This window comes from Euprymna scolopes, chromosome 14 (assembly GCF_053919585.1).
Source record: "Euprymna scolopes isolate OS-2025 chromosome 14, ASM5391958v1, whole genome shotgun sequence".
NCBI classification, from domain to species: Eukaryota; Metazoa; Mollusca; class Cephalopoda; order Sepiida; family Sepiolidae; genus Euprymna; species Euprymna scolopes.
The window spans coordinates 68035452-68051538 of record NC_136495.1 but is presented as its reverse complement, the minus strand read 5'-3'; the positions used below and the strand labels follow the sequence as shown (position 1 = coordinate 68051538).

At 36.4% G+C, this 16087-nt stretch overlaps 1 protein-coding gene across 5 annotated transcripts in view; it reads left to right on the top strand.

Annotated features, from left to right (window-relative positions):
- The first annotated feature begins 273 nt into the window (after positions 1–273).
- The window catches only part of LOC145293055 (uncharacterized), a 75800-nt gene continuing 59986 nt past the window's right edge, over positions 274–16087 (top strand). For 2 of the 5 annotated variants that reach the window (XR_013869647.1, XR_013869648.1), the window contains exon 1: positions 1407–1730. Coding sequence is in view for 2 of the 5 variants with exons in the window: in XM_080139379.1 (XP_079995505.1) it covers positions 750–1385 (636 nt within the window). In the remaining 3 variants the exon portion in view is untranslated. Of the gene's footprint in view, positions 1731–7195; positions 7709–16087 lie in introns of all 5 variants that reach the window. The other 3 variants (XM_080139379.1, XM_080139378.1, XR_013869646.1) reach the window with 3 other exon arrangements.

Below are 16087 nucleotides of genomic sequence, written 5' to 3'. Positions count from 1 at the left end.
TTCTAAAGATCCAAGTATTAAAAAAAGAAAAAATAAATAAATAAATAAAAACAACACATTTTACGTATATGAACGTATATGAACGGGAAAATGATCTGGATTTCGGTTCTTGTTCCAAAGTTATGCGACCGACTCTTTGAAAGCGAAAGACCTCGTCAGTCTGTTGTTGCTAAACAAACCCCCCGCCTGCTTGCCCGTCCGCTTGCCATGGCACCGCCGTATCCATTTACTTATGGAGGCACGTGCAATAAAAAGGTAGTAAGCAATTAGAATTGGCTGCAAGCAGTGGAGAGAGAGAGAGAGAGAGAGAGAGAGAGAGAGAGAGAGAGAGAGAGAGAGAGAGAGAGGGGGTAAGAGAGAAAGAGAGAAAGAGAGAGAGAGAGAGAGAGAGAGAGAGAGAGAGAGAGAGAGAGAGAGAGAAAGATAAATAGATAAATAGAGTGCTACTTAACTACAAAAAGGTACAGCCCTTCTCTAGTTCGGTTCACAGTTTTCTCTGTTTTTCTCGTTCCTGTTTTCTCTTTTTAAAAAATTTCTTCTTAGATAAATCTCAGAGCGACCACTACTTGTTAATCAGACGGACGCGTTATTTTGTACTTCTTCAATCAATTATTCTTCGATTCTCTCTATTTTGAAACTTTAATTTTGGCTTCTAATTAATTATACGTAACATCTGTGCGATCCCCTTTTCCGTCTTGTATTCATTAAGTTCTTGTTTTTAATCTACAAAGAGTAAAAAAGATAACAATATGGCAATCGATGCATGCAAAAACAAAATGAAGGCGCTGGCAATGGAGCGTGAAGAGGCCGTGGACAGGGCCGAAAACCTCGAGCTGCAGCTCCGGCAAATGGAAGAAGACCGGAACAGGGTACAAGAAGATCTCAACTTTCTTCAGAAGAAATACGGCACATTGGAGAAAGAAAATGACGACCTCAACGAAACGGTGGTCCGCTACCAAGAGCTTCAGGAAGAGAAGAAGAAAGTTGACGAGGAGCTACTGTGGATGCAGAAAAAATACGCCAATCTTGAGAGGGACTTTGACGACGTGACCCACCAGCTAGAGAAGGCCCAAGATATGATGAGGTTCACGGAGGAAAAGCTGGCCGACACTGAATCCGAATCCCAGAGTCTGAACCGGCGCATCCAGTTATTGGAGTTGGATCTGGAAAGGTCCGACCAGCAGTTGGAAGAGAAGCGCGTTCAGGTTGAGTGTGATTTTGAAAAATTGAAAAGCGCTGAGTCCCGGGCGCAGGAGGCGGAAAGAGCAGTGGATAAACTGGAAGCAGATATCGAGAAATTTTCTCACGATCTGCAGGTAGAAAAAGATAAATACACCCAACTCTGCAATGATCTTGACGAAGCGTACACTGAGTGCCTGGCGTAAAAAATTCATAAATCACGTTAATGAGCCCCTTTCCTCGGAAAAAGTAAAAAAAAAAAAAAAAAAAAAAAAAAAAAAATCATACAACCCCCCCAAAAAAAAACAAATAAAAACCATATATTTGAAGTAAAAAAAAAAAAAAAAAAAAAAAAAATCATAAATTAAAAAATGTCGACTCCATACATCGACTGATATATACATAAACATCGGAATAGAAGTCAAATCGATTTCTGACATTTTTGTAAAAAAAAAAAAAAATAATAATCACATTATTGCAATCAATTATTATGCATTATACAACAACAACAACAACAACACACGCAAGTTCTTTGTTTTCATTTTAGAAAGGTAAGTCTGTTATTATATATCTACCGTTAAACGACTTGATATTGTGGTCGATCTAATAATGCCACAGAGGTGTTTTATTTGCGCAATGGATGCCGCCACGAATTATGCAATCGGATATGCCGAGTTTTAAGTACGCACAAAAAATTATGACTCTCCTTCTTTAGCTTATGTGTAAAAATGTAATTTATGTAAAATGAATTAATAGGTATTCAGGTGCGTTGAGTATTTACTTGAGTATTGACGAGAACAAAATGTTTTTTGTTTTTGCAAATATATATATATATATATATATATATATATATATATATATATATATTTTAAACAAAAGCTGATTTCTTTTTCTTATTTGCACGGAAGAATCAATGTGTTTAAGTGTTTTAGTAAGATTATGATACTTCCTGCATCCTTGTGAAGAATCGGTTTCGTAATTTTCTTCAAATCAGGAAATGATTCAAAGTTGTTAAAAAAGGGTTTTTGAAGAAACTATTTCAATTTTATACATGTTTATTTTTTTTTTCGAGGGGAAGGCAGTTAATTGTTAAAAATCCTAGCCCTAATCCTAAATCTAACCTTATGTTGCATTCGTATGCTTTAGTGCCATTTGTCTAATTCGAGCAAACATATAACCGCGCCTTTTTATTCGAATCGTCTGTCTTTGAATTTGGGAATGGTCTGGATTGATTCGGAAATCTCTGTCAAAATTCGGGAATTTCTGTCAAGACTATGAACTGACTCTATAAGTATGTGAATCACCTCAGTTTCCAATTCATTAAAAATGACCAAATCGTTTACAATAGCTGCTACTACTACTACTACTACTACTACTACTACTACTAGGTTTCTAGATTGAAAATAGTAATAATAATAATAAATAAAATAAAACAAAAACAAAAACAAAAAAATAAAAACAAGCAAAAAAACAAACAAACAAACAAACAAACAACAACATAGAATTGTACAGCGGTTACAATGTCAGTATCTGTTTTACCATAAATTAGACTATAAAAATAATGCATACTTTTTTGGTAATCGTGATATGAAATTGAATACCTAGGAATGTAAAAAATATTTGTTTTAAATACAAAACTATGCTCAAAATCGATGCGGCCTCTTTTCCGAAACTAAAGCAGATTCTTCTTCTTCTTCTTCTTCTTCTTCTTCTTCTTCTTCTTCTTCTAACAACAACAACAACAACAACAACAACAACAACAACAACAACAACAACAACAACAACAACAACAATTACAACAACAACAACAACAACAACAATAATAATAATAATAATAATAATAATAATAATAATAATAATAATAATAATTGCATATACACACACTCATCACTTGCTTGGTGAAAAGTGTGAGATATATTCGCCACAATACACACGACTGATTTTGAACAAATTCACGAATTGGTTGTCTGATAATCTCGTTTTGGCAAGAAAAATGGAATAAAAACGAATTTTCCCGGAGCATCGTTCGCCTCATGGGTTATTAAATAATGTACCCCTTCCCTCTGGATTTGGCCATAGCAACGCAACGCAACGGATGCTGCCAAAAAAATAAAAACAAAACAAAATAAAAAAACAAAACAATTAAAAACAAAAACAAACAAACAAACAAACAAACAAACAAACAAACAAACAAACAAAACAGTGTAAATTCATTTGTAAATTAAACAATATTCAACATCCCGGGAAACTAGTGGTGTTTGTGTAGATTAGAGATTTTTTACACATACGCATCTCAGGTGAAAACATTACATACTTACGTATCATGTCGAAATTCGAAAAATTGCGATAAAAATTACGGAAAATAATCTGGTAGATGTACTAGATGTATTTTTGACACAATATCATCCACAATTACGTTCCAACATTCTGTGTTTAAAAATGGCGGACCATTAATTAAAATCAAGGGAGAATAGTCAGTTTGTCATACAGAATTGGTCGCGCAATTCTTCTACAGTAAAACATGATAAAACTTTATAATTCTATGAATTCTATTTTTACTCATAATTCTTTTTATACTGGATCGTTTTTCGTAATTTTTGGAATTTATACTAATTTCGATATGCCGAGTAAGTACGTAATATTTTCATCTGAAATGCGTGGGTTAAAAAAATCGCTAATCAGTACAAGCACTAAACTGGTTGTTTCAATTGTAAAATCAGGATCATGGAATATTATCCGAGATCTAGTTTAGTTTTCGGAAACATTTTGGATACGATTATTAATGCTTAATCCTAACCATAACCCGACGATTACACAAACACTAGTAGATTAACGTAACAACAGCAGCAGCAACAGCAGCAGCAGCAACAACAGCAGCAGCAATACTACTACTACTACTACTACTACTACTACTAATACTACTACTACTACTAATAATAATAATGAATTGGGGAGGTTGTTGACCCCCCAAATTCCAATGAAGACTCCGATGGCAAGACGTCAATAGCAAATAGTTGCGATAACACAGATTCATTTGCAAAGGTTATCAAAAGAGTACTGGAAATCCGGGGGAGATTTGTTATCTTCCAAACTCCAGGGAACACCACCGGTTGTTGTCAGTGAGCAATCTGATGATGATCTGTGTGAGAACTACTACTGAGTCCAATATATATTATATTAATAGATTCACCTAGTAATTGTCTGTATTTTTGAGATGAGGTGTTTTCATTGATTGAGATTGTCGGACTGACTTCCTCATCTTGGTTGTTATTGTCACAACGTTTCGGCCGTTTTGCCCTCTGGCCTTCGTCAGGTGTTTTGTATTGAACTGGGGAACCGTTTGTTAGGAGTCTCGAACCCAACCCTTTATTATTATTACGGGGTACCGTGTTCGGACTCCAGTGACACATGGCCGAGTAGTCCTAGACGTTGTATCAAAGTTTACAGTTACCCAAAGGTGCTGAGTCCAATCCTGAACGAAGGCAGTGAAAAAAGTAACATCCAAAACAGAGAATCAGCAACTATGTCCCAAAGCCTAGCTGGAGTCCGAACACGGTATCCCCGTAATAATAATAAAGGGTTGGGTTCGAGACTCCTAACAAACGGTTCCCCAGTTCAATACAAAACACCTGACGAAGGCCAGAGGGCAAAACGGCCGAAACGTTGTGACAATAACAACCAAGATGAGGAAGTCAGTCCGACAATCTCAATCAATAATAGATTCACCGATTGATATAATAATAAAGTGATTAATTTTGTGCTACGAAACAGATACTGTCAAGTATTGTAAATGTCAACTGAATTGTAAATGTCAATTGAATTGTAAATGTCAACTAGAATAAATTCTAAGATGGTCAACATCATGAACTTTGGAATATAGACTTTTGTCATTCATTTATCATATTTCTCTGCAATTACATTGAGCTTCTTAAATAAGGATTGGTATATATTATAAGGAAATAAAGTATATTTCACAGAAACATATATAAGCAGACTTAAAACGGCAATAAAAACATATATAAATTTGAATGGCTGCTTGAAAGAGAAAAATAGGTTTGAATTAAATATCGGGTTTGAAGACTTTAAGAAATAAAATTAAAAATGTTATTTCCGGACAAAAATACGCTTGAAGAAACAATCAAATTTCTCAAAAAACGCGAGTGAATCTGTTTCGCAATAACTCCTATTTTATAATTGAATCAAACCGTGTGTTTATGTTTAACTTAAAATGGGATGTTTATTAGTAACTGGAATATTGGATAAGCATGCAAACAAACTAGTAGAAATAAGAACACAAACATATCATGAAAGTTAAACCAAGATATTTCAGTCGATTCAGACGTATTTGAACGCACTAAATTATTAAGGTCATCCGAATTGAACGAATCTTCGTTCTGTTTTAAAAATATGCTTGTGTTCTTATTTGTAATAGTTTGCTGGCATGCTTATGCAGCATCTACTAAACTACAAACGAACAAGTAATTCTTGTAATTTCCCAATTGGACATACACAAAACATGATTCGTTAAAAAATAAATAATTAAAAAAAAAAAATAAATAAAAGCAAAAGGTGTACTAATGTACATGTCTCCGAAGAAATTGATTATACTAATCAATAAACTTGTGCGCATTTCATCCGGCCGAAAACATTGTTTCCTCCCAATTTATTTGGTTTGGGTTAGGGTTATGAAGTGCAACGCAAATCATTATCAGAAAAAAAAAATAAATAAATAAAATAAATAAATAAAAAATACAAAAAATAACAAACAAATTATATTTACACTAATAGCGACAACTGCTCAGCAGAAATATCATGCCTCACTTTATAATAAAGACCAATGTGTATTTATTTGTATATAAATAAATACTAAATCTACTTCCATTCCGCCATGCAAAAGATGACGAGTAAAACATGGGGCTTTTCCTACACCCCCCCCCCCTAGGGAGAAACCAATTTAAGTGGTGAGAGGAAGCGAGAAAGCAAGAACCATGTTATACAACGACATCGGACTTACTCCGCAGCTTGAAATGAATTCGGAAAGAAATACCTCACTCTATATTAAAAAAAAAAGCAGCGATTTTGGTATATGAAAAATTGGCGCTTCTATATTATAATAACGGGGAAAAGTCGAAATTCAAGTGAAACAAATCCTACCTACGTAATTATTAGGTTTCAAATAGTGACATACCCAAAAAATTACTCCTAAAAAAGAAAAAACAAAAAAAAAAAAAAAAAAAAAATCGAAACAAACGATAAGGTAGAAAAATAATTATTCATGAAAAAAGAATTTTGTAAAATGAAGCGAAATCACTATTTTACGCTTACTAAAAAAGCGATAAGTTGACAGGGGGAGATAATTATGTTCTGTTACTTACGTCACGTAATGAACATAATTCAAAATGTCGGACAAATTTTATTCCTCATCTAAACTTTATCGAAAACTGTTTTTCATTAATAATTATTTTCCTACCTCATCGTTTTCCATGATTTTTAGATATGTTATCATTTGCGACATAACAATTACGCGAGTATCATTTGTTTTATTTGAAATCCAATATTTTTCCGTTATTATAATATAGAAGCACCGAAAAATTAAATTACTAACGTAATTCTAGTTTTATTTACGTATTTCGGTGCTTATCCAGAACCCCCCCATGACCCCCCCCAAAAAAATTAGAAAAATCTGTATAATGTACATACCTATGACAGTAAGAAAATATATTCCAAAAATCACGTAAATTGATTAAGTAGTTTTAGTTTTAAATTAAAAAAATTCAAAGTTTATGACTAAACCTGCGATGCCATTTTGAAAACTAACTCTAGAAACAAAGGATATAACTTCAAATATTTTAAATTTTTTTAGACATATTGCAGCCCTGTAATGTCTACGAATTCCTATTAATCACTTAAAAATTAATTTATTTATAAAGATAAAATGAGTTGATCGATGTATGTGTTTTTTTTTAAAATACGATATTTTTTCGTTACATAACACGCTTTCCTTTTTTCTATATAGGGGGACTTTGGACAAGCAATGAACAATTTAGTAATATATCTACGAACACTGGTGAGACATTTTCCCCACCATTTGTGGCGTAAAAATAATTCTGTAATCAATAACAATAATTAAACCTGCGCTAGCAAGATAACATTCATCCTAGAATATTCTTCTAAGAACAAGTATCATTCGAGAAAAAAGTAAGAAATGGAGAAAATGAAAAAAGCAAACAAAAACAAAAAAAAAACAAAAACAAAAAAACAAAAACAAAAAAAAAAAACGAGTAAACAAAAAAAGGAAGGGAGAAAGAAAAACGAAAAAAAAAAGAAAAGAAAAGCCAAACATAAAAAGAAAGCAAAAAAAAAAGAAAGAAAAGGAAATAAAAAAAAGCATAAAGAAACAAATGGAAAAAAAGAAAATCCCAAAAAGCCAAAAACCAAACCAAACCAAACCAAAAAAACAAAAACAAAACAAAACAACCCCTTTTTACGACACTAAAAGACAGAATAACACCAAAAACAAAGGAAAAAGGTACGCTGATTCCGATTTCTTCTATTTTATTTATTTATTTTATCTAAATGTAACTTTTCTGTTAGTTTTTACTTTGTCTGCCGATAATATTAAGTTCAACCGCCCAGCGATGACCGAGCAAGTGTCCTCATGTCCCAGGGGGTAAATAGCATGTTTAGTAATCCTATCGTTCACAGCCTGAGCCTCATCTGGGAGATATTTTTCCCTCGGGTCCCCAATATCAACAGAGATTAGACCATTCCTGTAATGACCTGGTCCCCGTTGATTGCGATGTAATGCTGATTCTGTGCAGTTCTAGGAGGATCACTCTCCTAGGATTTGCCTTCTTATAACGAGACCGATACACACTAACCACACCGGGTGTCCTTAACCTCGTCGGATTCCACCCGATATGACAGGTGTTCTTTCGATCGTACATTGTCCCGTCACAAGTTGGCCTGTTGATCGTCTTCACCCACTGTGTTTTCATGGTGGGGCGCTTTGCCTCTCCATCGAATCGTCTCCTACCCTGTGTAGGTAGTCTCCGGGTACATCAATCACTTCGCTGGTTCTTGCGGCTTGCTGCAAAATGAAGAGTTCTCACCACAAACAAACAGAACTCCGATTTATAACAATAACAAACTATTTATTAATTTCATTACTTCATAACAGCTACTGTCTAAATTGAGGTGACTGACTATAGTAGTGAAACGATGTAAGACCAGACCAGTAAAGTCACAGATTTCCCATTAACACAGGCTAGTTAACATCATAACATCAGGCCCTGAGGGCTCCCAAATCGGGAACGCTTGACCAGCCCAACCGTTCAGTTTGCTGGCTACGACTCTACTCTTTTTAGAATTCCTTTTTCCAAATACAACCCCTTTTCCCCACCTCTCCTTCAGAGAGTGGTTACAAACACCCTTTCTTTCTTCCTCTTAGAGCTTACCCTTCGTCTTGTCTACTCAACACCCCTCTCTCTCTGTCCCCTAATTTCTACTCCTCCTCTTCAAACTTATCTCTATCAAATTTTAACCCTTATTTGCACTGAGGTTTTTACTTATTATCAAATTAGGAATGATTAGTCATTCCAGGTTGAACAATGCTTGGTGGCGACCCTTACCCTTGACCCCCATTCTAAGTTGTCAGCCTTAATCAGCTAAGGATCTCTGGATCTCTTCATACCTCTCAACAGAGGTTTTAAAAACAACCTTTCATGTTAACATATATATAACGACAATGAGATAAAACAATTATTATTTGTTTTTTCTCTTTCTGACAAAATCCCATAGACATTTCTGTTTTGTCCCAATCAGACATCAACACCTCCTCTTCTGCCCTCTCTTTCTCTATCTCGTCTGGTCAAACACCCCCTCTCACCGCAGTATGCACTTCGCTACATGCATTCATGACACCAATAGTGTCATATCCTCTCTTTGAGAGGGGTTAGTTTATAGCTAACCGCATGAGGTGCCCTTGCCAAGGAATGCCAACGGGGCTGCCCAGGCACTTTTTGCAGGTCAGAGTTCCCTTCCCCGAGAGCTCTGACTTCTTAGTTCCACTTTCCGACCCTGGTGTATAATTTCTTGCAGTTGGAGAGAAATAAATAACTCTTTGAGAAGGGATTAGTTTATTGCTAATCGCTTGATGCGCATAATACCGATCTATTGCGCTAGTATGTTATTATATTGATACTTTGTATGGTCAGGGGAAATAATTACGTTCTGTTACTTTTCACACTCTTTTTAAACAATCAACGTGCGAAGACATTTTTTTTTTGCCATCAATACTAAAGCCACCAGTGTCTACGCCAGCGTTTCCCAACCAGATGTCTATGGCTTTCTAAGTGAACCATGGGCCTTCGATCGGGGAGTCGTCAAATCGGCATCAAAAGTTGCATCACGAAATCTTTTAATTCGACAAAGCACTGATGGATGTTCCACGGCACGGAGATTCTTTTCAACACTGAAATTGAACCTCCTGAAAATGAAGCAGAAGAGCTGGCAGAGTTCAAGGTTTCAAAGACTAATGAAATTGGCCTACAGTTATCAAAAAGATTTCGCTAGCGTCCAGTTGTCTGTTCAGGGTGCGTATCCCTTACTCAGCAAGAAGGCATCCGTAATGCTCACGCAATAAGAGTAGTGGTAGATGGACAAAAATCGGAGGCCTGCAATATAAATGCTGGAGTCCCTCAGGGGTCAATCCTGGGCCCAACTCTCTTCCTGATCTACATCAATGACCTCCCTAAACACATACTTAAATCATTCGTTGACATCTATGCTAATGACACGACCATCTACGGCAACACATCAAAGGCTGTAAATGACGAAGTTCTCTCGGATTCTCTCTCCTCTGATCTCGAGCGCGTGGTTCAGTGGGGGAAGATGTGGCTGGTTACCTTTAATGCATCCAAAACCAAACTCCTATCCTTACATCATCAACGCTCTGATCCCCAGCTGGCATCAATTGTGATGGATGGCTCTCGTCTGGGTGAGGCCCCGTGTTTTGACAAGCTTCTGGGTTTGACCTTTACTCCTGATCTGAAATGGAACACGTACATCAAGTCTGTTGCCAAGGTCGCAGGAAAGATGGTGGGATCCTTCTACCGCTCCAGAAGATATCTCACTACTGATGCAATTCTCTATCTATATAAAAGCCAAGTACGGCCAAGGATGGAATACTGTTGCCATATCTGGGCAGGAGCTGCCAAAAACAGCCTATCATGCCTTGACAGAGTACAAAATAGACTTCGTGGTTTAGTGGGGGATGCCCTTTTCTCTACCCTGCAACCCCTCTCCCACAGAAGAGACGTTGCGAGCCTATCCTTGTTTTATCGTTATTTTCATGGCAGGTGCTCGTCTGAACTCCAATCCCTGGTCCCCCCTCGCCAATCTTTCACGAAAAACACCCGTCTAGCTGAATCCACTGTGAAAAATTTCCCCCACTCTATATCTGTGCCTAAATCAAAACGCGGATTTCATGAGCAAAGCTTCTTTCTTAGAACTGCACGCCTGTGGAACTCTGTTCCGTCTGCCTGCTTCCCTCCGGACTACAACTTGGATGTCTTCAAGTCTAATGTTAACAAATTCCTAATGAGCCGCCCCCCTAATTAAACACTTCATAAAATCTCCTCACTAACGTGATGTACTTACAATAACCCTTATCCCTGAGTGGCTTCCGGGCCTTGATAAGTGGTGATCACTGTGTAAAAAAAAAAAAAAAAAAAAAAAAAAAATTCGCTACAACATACCTTTTGCTAATGTGGATTTTATGACCTGTCGACTTTTGAAACGACGTCCAGAAACCATCTTGATGTTAGGAATGATATTTGTCATACTGTGTACTGGACGGGACTGAACATAAAAGGCCTGGTCACAAGAGCTCACCAGCAAGTAGGTAATTTTCAGCAAAATTTTCACTTTGATTTATAATTTTAAAGTAACTAAATAAACAACATAAAACAAAATCTGTAATTTTTTTGTTGAAGTGCAGGTGGCCACGAGTGTTGAGATATTTGGTATAGAGTCACGGGTGATCAAAATTTGAAAAAAAAAAAAACACTGGCCTAGATGTGTTATATGCTAGGGTTGCTATATCGGGTGTATATTTATGAATGTAAAGAAAGACCTTTACTTGTGTTGTCTAACCTTAACGTATTGACGTGTTTATATTTATGTATACATATATGCGAGAGTCTTTAGTGTTCGTACGTGTTGATATAACAATGTGTGTGTACATATAACAGATATAAATACCTTTAACAACAGCCATTGACAACTGGAACGAGTAACATCTTTGTCTCCTTGTCCAGACAAAGGAAGGACATACAGTTAGTCGCAACCATGGACGTGTTGTTCCAACGTGCTCCCGATAATGCAAGACATTCTCTCCCCCGAAAACTCAGACAACCAATTTGTTTCCACATTTAACATTGATTATTCGTTGCGAGTGGCAAGCCTTTCCTTTTTTGGGACTCTTAGATGCGAACTCATCTCTCCAACACTGTCCAATTCACTGTCCAACCCACTCTCTCTCTCTCTCTCTCTCTCTCTCTCTCTCTCTCTGTGAATATCTAACCTATCTAAACCACACTCCCGTAACCAAAGAATCAAATCAGCTGATCTACCTTTGTTACGCATTTTTTGTTTAACATTACAACGTTAACATTCTCGATATATTTCGAACATAAATATTTTATCTTTAAAATACCTAACTCACTTCGATGCATATTTTCTAGCATTCTATTTTACAAACATCAACACCGATAATAATAAAATAATAATAATAATAATAATAATAATAATAATAATAATAATAATAATAATAATAATAATAATAATAATAAGAGACTTGTTGTCACTCAGCTTCCAGAGAACACCACAGGTTTCCAATCAGATCGGTTGTTGACTTGTGTGAAAGCTCCATGTGAGCCAACAATAATAATCGTTCAGGTTACTCGGCGTTTTCTCGGAACTAACAATGTAACAAATGACTTTTGCTCTTGGGGGACCACCTGTTATATTATGCTGTAGTCACAAGAATGAAAACATTTTGATTTATCTATAATATAAATCTCACCTGTCTGTTTAAATGTATGTATGTATGTATGTATGTATGTATGCCTAAAACTTTCTACAGAGGCGACAGATTTTCACGAGATCGGTATCGTTTTGAAGTACGACCTATCGGACGTCAAATATCGAAAAATTGGCTAGAAACATTAATTCCTTCACTCTCAACTGGGCACTTTTCTACAGAGAGGGGTCACTTTTTTCGCCGATATTTTCGAAAGTCAACCCCTCGTTTCGATTGATTAGCCTTAATTTAAACATTCGTCACTTCCGGTTTGGCGATGGGCCCAACAGCAAAGACGTCACGTTTTTGTTTTCTTTTCACGTTCTTTTCCTCCTTTGTAGTACGGGTTCGAGCCTTCCTGGCTACTACCATTTTTTTTTTTTTGCTAAACATACACCTCCAAACACCTGAGCAACGCCGGGCATCCAGGTCAAAATATAAATCAGCTTTATTGTGGATGTTTGTGAAGGGAGAGAGGATGGCTTGGGATTAGGTGTTAGTGACGGCGGGGGTACCACTGGAATTTAATCTCTCTTTGTCACCCAAACAAAACAAAATAACTCGACTCAATTCCAGCCTATATTATGTAATTAGCTGTGACCTTTGTGACAATTGATTCGCCTTTCGTTTGATGGCATCAGCTTATGACAAAACAAGTTCATTAACCAGAACGAATCATTCTCGTTGCTTTCTTTTTCCAATTTATTCTTGATTCTCAATGTTTGGGTACACCCGACTTTGATTATCTAACACACCCTCCCAGGTTTTGCTTTCTCTCTTTAGTTTATTGCTAATCGTCTGAGGCACCCCCATCGAGGAATACCGACGGGATTACGGAGGCATTTTTTGAAGGTCAGAGTGTTTTTTCATTAGGGTGCTGGTTTTTTTAATTCCACTTTCCAACGCTTGTGTCACATCATCTTGTTGTTAGAAGAGGGTAAATAACGTCATATTCCTTTTTTCCTTTTAGCTAGGTGAGATGAAAGATCAGGCTTTTATAATACGTGCATACTTACTGACTCAACATATGTTTATATTCTTTTATACGCAACTCATTCTTGATCAAGTTTGTTGTATTAATGAAACTGTATGGATAAAATTGATTTGAATTGTAGAGTTTGTCCTTGTAACCAAACTATGGTACGTTTTTCTTCATACCTAGTAAGACTCGAGGGTGGATATCTATGAAGTAACCTTATTCTTTACACAATAAGGTCTCTCTTTCTTTCTTTCTTTCTTTCTTTCTCTCTCTCTCTTTCTCTCTCTCTCTCTCTCTCTCTCTCTCTCTCTCTCTCTCTCTCTCTCTCTCTCTCTCCCTTCCTCGCCCTTTTCTCTATTTCTACACACTTTCTAAAAGTTATCACACATAGAAACTCTAAATAAAAATAAAAAATAATTTAAGCGTGGAAATGTTTTCGGGTCCTCATAAGTGGGTGCATCTATAAAACTGAGCCATACTTAAAACAGTTAAAAACAAAACAAAACAAAAAATCTAGCCTCAAACCCAGTCGTCATTTTAACCTTCTATTTACAAACCAGAAGAAGGGGATTCCCCAACAAAAATCTCTTTATATTTACAGACTACAAAACTGTGCATGGTTAGGCAGCATCCCCCCCCATTAAGGCAAACATTGTTAAACATGACAGAAGTTTTCTGTTTAATTATACCTTTTTTATTTTTCAATTTTCCGAATGATATTGTTTTTGCGTTAAAATAATAATAACAATAATAAAATAATGTAGGCTCCATATGTACCACGGACGTTTTCAATTACTCGTTGAATCATCATCAGGCGAAAAAAAAAATCAAATAAATAAGAAAGCTGGAGAAAAGAAGAGAATTTCGAAACTTAGCGGAGAAACAGGCACATGAATTAAAAAAGCCAAGAAAACGTTTTCACACTGAGAGACGTTAACATTTAAAAAATTCACGATGTCAAAATTAGTGTCACGGGATAAAATTCTATTACGTTGAATGGTCGTTTCTCTGATTGCTATCTTTAAAATGAGTTTTTCATGTTTTTCCCATTTTCTTTTCATCTTTCTTGAGCCCCTCTCTTCTTTTTATTATGTTTTGGAAAGTGGTGTCGGTTTTTGCTAATAATTAATCGCCTCTGATGAGCAACCATATAGACTAAAAACAATATTTTTTGTTATCGGTTGCGCAACGTGCGTAAGACAAGAAAGATAAAATTGTAGACATTTGCCGAAAAAATTATATATATATATATATATATATATATATATATATATATATATATATATATATATATATAAAAGGCATTTTGTATGTGTGTGTCTGTGTACGTGTGTCTGTCTGTCTGTGACTTCGTTCTCTATAGACTTCAAAAAGGTTGAGCCGATCTTTTTAAGATTTTGCACAAATGTATTTTATGTGTCTGAGGTGTTCTTAGATTGTTTTTAATAGGAATGTCTCCGATAAGTATCGAAAATCGAAAAAACCCGATTAAAGCAGAAACAGTCCGATTTTTATTAAAGTTAACCTTCTATTTACAAATCCAAATCCTTATACAGCCTAACATCAAAAGTGCGTTTGAGAAGTTTTATCACACGAAAGAAGAAGGGCAAGGCGTATAAAATCAACAGTAAGTCCTTTGGCAAATAGCAAACAGGATCCTGAACAGAAGCATGCGTTCTATCGCAACCATCATCAATGGACCTGAGGTCATCTCGTCAGCATCAGATATGGCCAAACTATTTGCCAAGAACTTTGCAGCTAATTCTACCCTATGCGACGAAGGCCACCAACTCCCCATATTTCCTCCTATAACGGACAACACGCTCTGCAACATACAAATATCTGTGCGTGAGGTTGCCCAGCTAACCAGAACCATGATTCCAGTAAAGCAACTGGCCCTGACGGCATTTCAATCATTGTGCCGAACAAGCTTCAACCAGAACTTGCCCCCATAATTACAAAACTCTTTAATCGTTGCCTTAAATAGAAATGCTTCCCAAGACCCTGGAAAACCTCATCAGTATGCCCTGTATTTAAGAATTCAGGTGATGTCATCTCCCTCTCAGTACAGACCAATAAGTCTCCTGTGTGTCATGAGTAAGTTGTTGCAATCCATATTAAATAGAGAAGTAGTCAACCACCTCAGCAGAAATAACCTTCTTAGTGACATGCAATATGGTTTCCGTTCTGACAGATCTACAAGAGATGTGCTAACTGTTATATCTCATAGGATTAGCGAATCTCTTGACAAAGGCTTCCTCTCTAGGGCAATTGTTCTTGATATATCAAAGGCCTTCGATAAGGTATGGCATAAGGGCCTACTTCACAAGATTTCCAGCTAGGTATAACTGGAAATGTTTTCTCAATCATTAAATCATTTCTCTCTGAAAGGCTCATAAGATTAGTGGTTGATGGGCAGAAATAAGTGGCCCTCAATATTAATGCTGGAGTCCCTCAGGGATCCATCCTAGGCCAAACTCTCTTCTTGATATACGTCAATGATCTCCCAAAACACATACTTAAATCATTCGTTGACATCTATGCTGATGACATGACCATCTATGGCAATACATCAAAGGCCGTAAATGACAAAGTTCTCTCTGATTCTCTCTCCTCTGATCTTGAGCACGTGGTACAGTGGGGGAGGAGGTGGCTGGTTACTTTTAATGCATCTAAAACCAAGCTCCTATCTTTATATCATCAACGCTCTGATCCCCATCTGGCATCAATTAAAATTAGTGGCTCTCGTCTAGGGGAGGCTCCATGTTTTGGTAAGCTTCTGGGCTTGAGGGCTTGACCTTTACTCCTGACCTGAAATGGAATCATCAAATCAGTTGCCAAGGTCG